The sequence below is a fragment of the Gouania willdenowi genome, chromosome 9, assembly GCF_900634775.1.
Source record: "Gouania willdenowi chromosome 9, fGouWil2.1, whole genome shotgun sequence".
Classification (NCBI taxonomy): Eukaryota; Metazoa; Chordata; class Actinopteri; order Blenniiformes; family Gobiesocidae; genus Gouania; species Gouania willdenowi.
The window spans coordinates 16585232-16596869 of NC_041052.1; the positions used below are offsets into that span (position 1 = coordinate 16585232).

Consider the following 11638-nt stretch of genomic DNA (forward strand, 5'->3'; position numbering starts at 1 on the left):
GGACCAGGAAATTGAAACAATATTACTCCTCCTGCACCTAAAGAGCAGTTTGCTCTGTTTCTGTGTTCAGATTCACCCATTTCTGTATCATTTACATTTTATTAGCTTGCATTGTTTTGATGCAATTACAATTTCTTAAAACAAATCCAAGAAAAGTTTTACAATTGTTTGTTTTGTTTTTCTTATAAAACAAATTACTGTACTACATTGTATAAACATGAAATGCAGTATATAATTCATTTTTGTGATTGGTCCTTTTCGTTTCTTACAGTGCTAGCAGAAAAAGGGTCATCTCGTCAAGGGTCAACTAGTGAAAACAAAAAACGAGCATTAGTTACAGAAACAGACAGGTCGAGTTCGGGGGTCAGAGGATTTTGTCTCTGCTGTTTGCAGATGATGTTGTTCTCTTGGCCTTGTCAAACTTCAACCTCCAGCTCTCGCTGGGAGAGTGTACCCAGTGAGCCCAGTGTAAAGCAGCTGGGATGAGGAGCAGAACCTGTGATTATGGTTCTTAGTTGGAAAAAGGTTATTTGCCAACTCTAGGTCAGAAAAGAAGTCCAGCTTCAAGTGGCGGAGTTGAAGTTTCTCGGGATCTTCTTTGTAAGTGAGTATAGGAAACAGCAGGAGATTGACCAGGCAAATCGGAGCAGGTTCTGCAGTTATGCGGTAAACTAGCCCATTGTAGTGAAGGAAGGGCGAAGCTAGAAGGAAAAGCTCTCTGTTTACTGGACAATCTTTGTTCCAACTCTCACCTATGGACGTGAGTTTTGGGTAATGACCTAAAGAACAGGATCAGAGTATAAGCGGCTAAAATGAGTTTTCTCAGCCATAGAAATAGAGTGAGGAGCTCAAAGTAGAGCCACTTCTCCTTCACGTCAAAAGGATCCAGCTACGGTAATTCCGCATCTGGTAAGGGATGGCTAAATGTATAACACATGCAGCTGTTTAACTTGTAAAGATAAAAAAATGTGTAACATCATGTTTTTGAAACTAAAGAAACTTGATAAAAACCATTGACATCATTCATGGCCTTTTCTGGCCGTCTCTGCAGTGGCTTTGTCATATTTGTTCTAAACATCATATTTAAGGCCTGTTTTCTTGTGACAGATAAGGAAATTTGTTTTTCTTCCTCTAGGAATCCTTGCAATACCCATAATGCAACACTGCTTAGCACCTAGCGTCGCTGACTCAGTTATCTGACAGATTTACGTTACTGCCTGAGTTGTGCGTCTGTCCACAGCGCCGTTTGTGCCTGTGCAACATCAACGGGTGGGATTTAAAGCCCGTCTTTGATGAGTCCATCAGTCTGAAGCAGACATGAATTATGAGGAGCAGCTGAAGCTTTGTCTATATCTGCTCACAGATAAAGAGAAGCTGGATGACACACTAACAGCTCTCAGAGACCAAACAAAGCAGCGAAGCAAAGCAACAGCAAAGAGCGAAGGATCCGATGGATTTGAACATTTTAGCTTACACGACAAATCACTTTATGTAACAAACAAACTACAATTCTGCTCATCTGCTTACGGGGAATCAAAACAGGGGGGGGGATAGTTTTCAATTTCCAAATCCTCCAGTGAGGACAGTGTATCCTGTTTTAATATTTTGTACTTTACTATTTATCTTCAATCAACTACATTCCAGAATCAGAATCAGAATCAGAACGTTTTACTGCCATTGTTGATAAACAGAATTCACAACTAGGAATTTGCTTTGACTTACAGGTGCTTAAAAAAAGGTGAAATAGCAAACAATAGAAAGGAATAGATTAAATAAAAATAAAATTAAAAACAAATAAATAAAAATAAGGCATGCAATAATATGTTCTTGATAATAATATAATATATATACAAAATAAATATAATATAATAATATATCCAATAAACATGTCGTCAGTGCAGGTTATTAAGGACATGATTTATAAAGTGACTAAGATTATAGCAGTTATAAGGTGTCAAGTTTGTAGAGAATGTAACAATGACTGGGGTTTGAAGCAGCGAGTTCCATGGTTACATGGTGTTCATAAGTCCAACAGCAGAGAGGAAGAAACTGTTCTTATGGCGGGAGGTTCTGGTCCAGATGGACTGTAACCTCCTGCCCGAGGGGCGGGGTTTGAATAGTCCATGTGCAGGGTGGGAAGGGTCGGCTGTGATCCGACCTGCACGCCTCCAGGTTCTGGCGACGTACAGGTCCTGGAGCGATGTAAGGCTGTGGCCGATCACCTTCTCTGCAGAGCTCACAATTTCCAATACGTTTCTGCATTTTGAGCTCATTTGTGTTTCATTTTGACAGCAAATAATGTCGTTACATTAAGGACCAGGAAATAACTCAGGATTTACTTCTTCCGTCCACATTTTCAGTATCTGACAGACAAAAATAGATTAAACAGATTAAATGTCGAGGCTGTATCATGCTTTTCTCTCTTTCATTTTCAGGTATCCTGGCGCCGTTCCTGGTGGTTCATGGTTCTCTCTATCCTGCTCTGTTCGGCTCTTTCTGTCCACTAACCCTAACCAGTCCAGCAGATGGCTGCCACCTCTGAGCCTGGTTCTGCTGGAGGTTTATTCCTATTAAAATGTAGTTTTTCCCCTCCATCATCCTTAATGTTTGCCCAAGTGGAAATGTTATTTTTTTCAGTAAAGTAAACTTTATATTTTATGATGAGTACCATGAGATGACTTGTTGTATTTGGTGCTATATAAAGTTTAATTAAGTTAAATTGAATTGGATTCAGGATGCTGTATAGCAGCCTGGTGGCCGTAAAAGCTCATTATATATCACTGAAGGATGGCTCTTAAAATGAAAAAATTACCCACAAATTGGAGTGAGTTGCACTTATTAGTCAACGAATCATGAAATGAACATTAAACCAACATACTTTTACAGTGAGTTATTTATTTATTTTTACATCAAAGGTGGTCATATCAGTCGCTGTCTAAATAATTAAAAGAAGCTATGTTTAACTCACAATCCTTTACTTTGTAATTCACAACTGTTCACAGAAAACCTGTTGTCTTTAAATATTTTCACCTCAAACTATTCAAATCACAAACTGTACATACATGTACATTCGTGACGAATACATGTGAAGTTCTGATGATACCCAAGATGACCCTCCGACATCATCAACATGGAGCACGGATTTCAGGGATTTAAAGAAGCGGAGGGTGCTGAAGTGAAAATTGCAATGCGTGATTACCAATTACTGACAAATGGTGCATTGTTTGGCACTTTTCTTGTCCTATATTTGCAAGATTTATTGGTAGAATAAGATCGTAAAAAAACATATGATTTCAAAGGGCCTTTAAACATTATTTGAGTCACCCATGACCAGGTTTTTATTTCTGTTCCATTGCAAAATTACACCTAGTGTGTCTCAGAATGAGCCGTGGTACTCGTGAAGAACTTTATGGAGATTTATCAAACTAGTCAATATTCAACGGCACGATTCGCCGTGCAGTGTTGCCTAGTAAATGTTCAGCCCGCGTGTTTAATGAAACCGAATGAGCCTGATGACATAATTGATGGCCAGAGTGAAGCAATGAAAGGTTAAATGTGTAAGAATGAAGGTGTTTCTAGTACTATCACTGACAGGAGTCTCGACAGTGAAGCTAAAGAGCCACATGTGGCTCGAGAGCCGCAGGCTTCAAAACAATATGTCCCAAACATTAAACATGACCAGAAACTGCTGAGTTTGACTGGGTTTTGTCAATGAATTATAAAAGTGTGTGTACCGCAGATCTTCTTCACTTTCCATCATCCTCGTGTGGTTGAGAGAAACTCCCACCTCTCCTTCTGTCCCTGGCACAAAGCAACCCCCCCTCGACTGCTCTCCTTATCCCACTTAACATTGTGTTATTGTTACCGTGTCAATACTGGTGCACAGTGAGTGATTCCCCTATTGTGTGCACACATAACAACAGGAAAAGCCGATGGCAGGCGTTTTGATTGGAAGCCATGTGACACACTTAAAGTCCCTCCGTCCTCTGACTTGTCAGCGCTCTTTTCTGACAAGGAGACTCCCTAAATCCATCAAGCCACACGAACCTCCTTTAAAGCAATTGCTCACCACCATGGATAACAACACTGATGCGTACTGACACGAAAACACTGGCCCTGAGGCGGGCTGACGCCGTCTGAACACACCGCTCAGACCAGCACCAGTTTACTGTCGAGGGTTTCAACCCCCGATGGGAGCAAATAATTGGACTCAACACAGTGAGGAGAGAAAATGAAGCTCATTAATGAGAGCAGAAGTCGCATTTTTATCAAACCTGACCTGATTTTTTTTATAGATCGCTTTTATTAGAACAGCTCGGCTTAGATGACTGTTCATTAGCATTAATTTAAACACTAAAACTATATCTGATTTATTTAGCTACTTTGTCTTGTCTTCCATACCTGATTACCTGTGTTTACTTTGTGAAAAAATCATTTACCACACTAAGACACTAACACAAACATTGGTATAATGTTTTACATTCTTACTAAAATGAATGACATTTTCTGTAATTAAACAAAACAGAGGGGAAAGCTCTTGAAAAAGTATTTTATTAAATTTTTCTTTTAAAATCAAATTAGTTTTGACTCAAGGGGAAGTTAGCGTGAAAGCCGCTGTCATACTAACAGAACACCTCACTGCTGTCAGACATGTTCTTACTGTGCTGACATACTTCTTAGGTACTGCTTACTTTCTCATGCAGTAAGTACTAGAGCTGGACAATATGGACCAAAACTCATACCTCGATATTTTTCCTCAAATGGCGATATACCATAGAAATGTCGATATTTCTAATTCAAATGAAGTCTTTCTAGAAAAACAATTCTGGGGAAAAAAATGCCACAAAGGCACATTTATGAACAAACAGCTGCACAATATGTACCACTTAAGTTTTTTTCTCCACTAAGGGACAGCATGTGTGAGTGAGTTCTGTAGTGTGGCTTATGGCTGATGACCAAAAATGTATATCATGGTATTTTCAAAATTCTAACAATTTCACAATATATGACGGTATTTTTTTTTTTCATGCATAATCAGGCGTTCACAGCGTTTTCTACTGGTTGAGAGGAATTACTGCAGTAGATTGACTTAGGATGCTCTATTTTACTGTCATGATGAGTGAATATTGTAGAATAATTCCACACTAATAGTAATACAAGTTTGCAACAGCAGCCCAATGGCTCTTTGTCGCGCTAGCTTAGCTTTAGCTTTAGCATTAGCTTGATTTGTAGCTTTAAATGCTGCATACTCAGTGGTGTGGTGGTTTTTTATGGTGAATAAGGTAGGGACTTGTTTTCGCACTGTAGGAATTACAAATTTGCTTTGCTCTCTTTTTTTGTGTATTACTGCCGAACTGCCAATATGCTAAGCTAACCGTTCCTCCGTGTCCGTGAGTGTTGTTCTCCTGTAGCAGAGGCATGCGCACGCAGACACGTGCTCACATGCAGCTTCAGAGCTTTCAATTGTGTCTTTCTGATCCATTTACAGTGTGATTTACACCGTAACTAACACCAGAGCAATACTGTGGGTCCGTTCTGCAGCGCAGCGTAGCGTTCCGAAAGTTGTGTAATCAAATACACCGGTATGGCGGTATATTAAAAATTCATATCATAACAAAAATATATACCTTTAAATAATATATATACAGTATATATATATATATATATATATATATATATATATGGGTTAGTTCTGAGAAGTAGAGAAAGAAACGACTCCTAAAACCAGTATATTAATAGAAAATAAGATATAAAATAAATATACATCAATATAAGCAATATTGTAATTTTCACCAAAATAGAAAACTCAATATATCTTGAATCTCGATATATTGCCCAGCCCTATGCAGTACCACTCTTCCTCTCAACTTATCGTAAAGCAGCTCCTTCTGACCTTCTCGGTACTTCTCAACACGATCAAAGCAAAGGTTGTACTGTAACCATAGTGACCTTTACTTGCATGAAGCTGAACTGCTGCTCACTGATCTCCACCTTGTAACCGAGCCTCATCTGTTCTTTCCCACAGCTTCATGGTCAATGTGATTCCTCTGTAGTTTTACCACAGCTCAGCACATCTCCTTTGTTTCTGAAGATGGGAATCGCTCACACTTCCTCTCTTTCGTCCTCGTGCATCCTCTCTCCTTCCAGGAAAGGGTTTCAAACAGCCATCCCAGTCTTTATTCATCTTCATCAAAGCTTCCCTCACTGACACACAAGTCAAAAGCCGAGAACCTAAAAAGAAGCTTTTGTCGCGCTCACTGTACATACGCTTGTCGAAGCAGACTGAAAACACGTTAGCACACTGTTTTTAGTGTGTCAGACTAATATAGTGCTGAGTGTGACTTTAACAGACTGTACTATTGTCTGTGAGACAGATGTAGTCACAGTACAAGCATGTGAAAAGCCTCATAGTTACAGTGAATCCATAGGACTGCTGGAATGATGCACATTTATATCTTTGTCAGTAAGTTTATTTCTAATTTAAACCAGTAACACAAATAATAATAATTAATGATGTGCTGGATGGAATCTGTGCCAATTCTTGCAACACTTGATACAAGCACACAGGGTTAACACAGTTAACTAACACACGCCAACATTTGTGCATGAACGCATCGCAGACTCACGCGCACTCACACATTAACAGAGCGAGAGAAGGAAACAGTGCAACCTTTAACATTAGGGAACCTTCTCTTCTAATTCTGACACACACACACAGACAGACGGTAAAGTGTGAGTCTGTATCTCTGATAACGGTCTGAGAAGTGTCTTGTGATGCTTCTAGCTTCTGTAATCTATGATTGAAGCTTGAAGATTGAAGATTGAAGCTTTATACAAATGTTTTGGTTTTTTTCATTCTGAAAATGTGTTTGCATATCCACAGGGGAAATAAAATCATACAACAAAAAATATGGATCAGCAAATAATTGGATTGGGAGCCAGAAATGGTGATCAGGACATTTATGATAAATTATTAATAATACAGTAATACATTGCACTCTACATTCAGATGGATCACAGAGTGCTTCAAAGGAAGTTTAAAATGAAGACAAATGATTATTGTTGATTGTGTTGCGCGCTACGCGATGACCATTGTTGTAATTAGCACTATATAAATAAAGTTGAATTGAATTGTTATTTATCAATTGATATAAATATCAAAAATGATTAATCAGTCGGTCAATAATATGTATTAATTTTACTGTATGGAAATTCTGTGGCTTTGTGCTGTGCTTTCTGCATTATCATCTGCCACTTTCGCATTGCAGTAATGATAACAAAATTACAACACTGGGGGAAGTGCACAAGTTCAACATTTTGGCTGTGTTTACTGTTTGTGATGTGAGCAATTTTATTTTTTCAATATTGTTTTTTACATTGTATTCTGGAAATAGTTTGCACAAGTTTGCCTTTTTTTATTTTATTTTTTATCAGTGTTTTTACAGTCCTCGTTTTGGCAGTTACTAATTAAAGTTACTTGTTTTTATTTAGCAGTGTTTTTATTTGTCTTAAATCATATTTTGGTAATATAACAATTTGTGTTCATGTACAGTATATATTCTGTTTATATATGGAGAGAAATGTGTCTTTTTTTGTGCAAACAAACAAAAAATAATGGATTTGTAATAAATAAATAAAAAGATTTGCAAACAAAACTATCAGTACTAATTGTTTTTAGATACTGGTTTTCCAAACACTATACATTTGGTTTAAGTTTCCTGAAGTTTTGGTTGTGTTTCCACTTTAAGCCTCACAACGTTGTTCGAAACTGACCAATAAAAAGACTTTTAACATCGTCCAGAGGAGGCCCCGCCCACAAATTCATAATTTTGTGAAAACTAATTTTTGATTTGTAAACAAAACCAGCATTTAAAAAAAAAAAAGAACAATGATAGTTTTGTTTGTAGATCTTATTTCAAATTCATTTTTGTTTGATTGTATAAAAAAGACACACATTTGACATTTCCCTCCATATATATATATCAATGTTCTTATTTCATATATTGGCCGATGTATCGGCTATCGAGCGATATATTGGTTAACAGCATCTGATACATCGGATATCAGCTTTTCAAAACCCCCAATATCAGCATTAACCCCACAAAGTCGGGCTCTATCAAAATCTAAAGAGTGTAACCTAATCCAGACGTTTGACCCAATTCACAGCAGATTATTTTGGGTCAGGTCGTAAAATGTAGGTCTTCATTGAATAAAATGCAGGTGACTTTTACACAAGACGACACAGACTCGCTCATCTCTCTGTAATCACATCATCATTAATGTTCAGTGTGATGCTTTAAGTGGACTAAAAGAACAAACACTGACCGGTTCTACATATGAACCGATCTGTTTGAGTAACATCACTTGATCAAGCCTTTTCTAACATTCCACACTACAAAATATCGATATTAGTGTCGGCCAATACGCAAGGATTCAATATCGGCATTGTAGCGGAAGTGAAACAGATGTATCGGGACATCCCTAGTTTTAAAATAGTCACTCCAAACTAGTCAAACTTTGGGACCAAACATTACTTAAAATACCAATCTGTAAAATTCTCATATTAATTTACTGAAAATATGGTGCCATTTCAACATAATTAATTCGTTACTTCAACGTAATATACCGTAACATTCAGGGAAACACAACTACTTTTTCCTAATTGATCATATCAATGTAGGCATGCTGATTTCATTATATTTCAGAGGTTACAAACTCCTTTTTTTAATTAACCATATTAGAAAAACGTAATCGAGTGTAGCAATCTGCCACAAACAGTTCATAATCTTTGGAAAATCATATTTGTTATCAAAAAAAATCCAAACAAGTCAGTCAGAGATATTTAGAATTAAACAGTAGGGTTTTATATTCAATGGTTAATGCTTTCATTGTAAGCATAAACATTCTGCCCCAACTTGATGCATGAAAGGGAACAAATCTGGTCTTTAATTTAAATGGAATGTTTTAGCTCTATTAGGCGAAATAAAGAATATAGAGTATATCGATAATTCCTCATGCGCGATATGTCCGAGAGGATAACAAACAATAACGCAAACAAATCTGTGGCTTTACCTCTTCAACATATTTAACTAACTTCATGAAACATGTAAACATGAGGACTGCACTTCTTAAACACTCTCTGAACTTAACAGGACAGTACAAGACAGGACAAGAACAAATAAAAAAAATATATTGAAAATTTGTTTTAAATTAATTGCAGCCTTTGCGATTTGAAAATCGCGTTTTATGATATAGCGCTAATATCGCAAATGCAATTCATTGTTTAGCCCTAAGAGAGACACAGACTAATGTGGGTTATATTTTCATATTATGGCACACAAATGTTATTTATTATGAAGCAGTGTTGTTCCCTGTCCAACTCTTGACATTTTAGTCAAAGTACTAAAATCTTGCGAATTTGTTGTAAAAATGTAAGAGTGACTGCCCTCACTGTGTTGAAACCTGGCTATTACAATTCTACTATTGGCTGAGAATGGTGGTTTGTGTCGTTTTGGTAGGCTTCTTACATCAAGTACCACCACTGTTGGCCCCGCCCCCTTATAAAACATGAGTGGAGGATCTCAACCAGCAGCCCGTGCTGTCCCAGCGTCTGCATTTGGAAGCTAAGTGTGTAATAAGTGTCTGAATCCTGATAATCAGCATCTCACTTTTGAACTTTGCAGCCTTACTTTGTAGCAACAGAGGAAAATGTACAGTTTATGTTTAGACAAGGCACAAACATTTCATGTTTTCCTTTCACTTTTGAAAAGCACTACAACCACTAACTACTGTAGAGAGTGACTGGGCATGTCTTAACTGCTCCAGGAGCCCCGCCCATAATAAAGGTGTTTTTTTTATTTATTTCCAGCCTAGACACAAGTCAGCCAAAACCACAGGGTTTGATTTCTCTTTAATATCTTGCGCTTTGTCTCATAGACCTACCCAAATCTCCTTGAAGACTGTTGTCCTGAGAAGTTCTGCTAGATGCGGTTGAGTCTCCGTCGCCAGGCCAGATCTTTCGGACCTCGACTGTCACCTCGGACGCCTTCAGGTGTTTCTGACACAGAGATGAGGGCGGACTGCTACTGTCCAATGACTGCTGGGAGGGTGAGCGACTCTTCTCCCGGTACATTAGGTTGGAACGACCAGTGGAGAAGTCCTCCTCGCTGGAGGTCAGGTTCTCGTTGGAGCTACAGTCCAGTGTGTATTCTTCACCAATGTTTTCAAAGGAGAATGATCGATCAGGCCAGGCCAGGTGAGCATCCTCCTCCATCATTCCTCCAACATACACACTTGTGTAAGGCTGGACCTCCACTGGATATCGCTCAACCTTGACCTTGTTGACCTCTGCGTAGTCATACGACCCGTTGAAGATGCCCTCGGTGGACTTGCCCCTCTGAATTCCCTTGCCAATGTCTCCTGCTGCAGCTGACAGGTTTCCTGGGAAGGACTGCATGGATCTTTTGCGCTCTATCTGCATGGCCTGGCAGCCCAGAGTGCTGATCTTATCCGACACCTCCTTGTCGTTGACCCGGACCAGCCCTCGCTCGTTATGGTACTCCATGTTCACATAGAATGGTTTCTCCTGAATCAGTGAAATCCCTCTACCATCTCCAGCTGTTTGAGAGTTTGCCCTCCTGATTCGTTCAAAGTTGGACCTCAATGCCGCCACCGAACCCGTGCCAACTGGGATGTCTAGAACCTCAGGTTCTTGGCGGACAGGTGAGACCTCAACCTTCAGTTTGGTTGGCAATGAACCATCCATCTCTGGAGGTGGTTTGCACCTTATTGACTGTTTCTCATTCTCTTGTGGAGGTGACATCTCTCCATCTTCTATCCTTCTGAAGCCCCATCTCTGTCCATCATAGGACTTCCTCTCCCTGGCCAGCAGCGTCTGCAGGTAGATCATCCGAAATCGCTCCTTGTTCACCTCCTTCTCCAGCTCCTTGACGGATGTCTTGCACTTGTCCAGCTCCTGCTGGATGTCCCCAAGGGAGTTCAACTCCATGCAAGGAGGATCCGACTCTGGGAACTGGGCTCTCCATGCCTCCACGAATCCCACAGGTTCAACCATTGTCATTCTTGAACATCAGCAATCCACTTTAGAGTTTTAGAGAAGAAAGAGTTTCAAAAACAAGGTGAGAGGTGAACTTTTAAAGTTACAGCTTCCATGGTGAGAGAAACAGACACAGCTTTAGTTCTTTAGAAGGTCCACAGTCTGAGCTTCTTCTTGCTCTTGTTGCAGAGAAAGGATTGAGACCATCCTTCTTGCTCGGTGTTGGCTGTCGGACTGACTCACATGTGTGTGCTGTTTTGTGTCTGGTTCAGAGGGGGAGGAGCTTCATGGATTCAGATCCTTCTCCTAACAAGCTGAACACAAAACCCTGAAAAGCCTCGTTTGTGAGCCAACGCTTGATCAACCAAACCCCAAAAGATTTTTTTTTTTTTAAACTAAGAAAACGTGGAGATTTAAAAATATAACTCTCTAAAGGAAATGACGCATTTTAGGGGGAGAGATTAGATATCCTGCAGGGGAAAGCAAAAGTGAAATAGTTTTGTGCAAATCACACAGCTTCAACACAGAAACCTCGGAGTACTTTTAAAACCCACCATTAAAGATATATTTCAGCAGTTTAGC

At 39.1% G+C, this 11638-nt stretch overlaps 1 protein-coding gene across 1 annotated transcript in view; it reads right to left on the reverse strand.

Annotated features, from left to right (window-relative positions):
• The window catches only part of LOC114469701 (breakpoint cluster region protein), a 55231-nt gene extending 43918 nt beyond the window's left edge, over positions 1 to 11313 (reverse strand). Inside the window, exon 1 of the mRNA XM_028457451.1 lies at positions 9943 to 11313. Coding sequence (XP_028313252.1) covers positions 9943 to 11080 — 1138 coding nt within the window. The 5' untranslated portion in view covers positions 11081 to 11313. The remainder of the gene's footprint in view (positions 1 to 9942) is intronic.
• Positions 11314 to 11638: the final 325 nt, after the last annotated feature.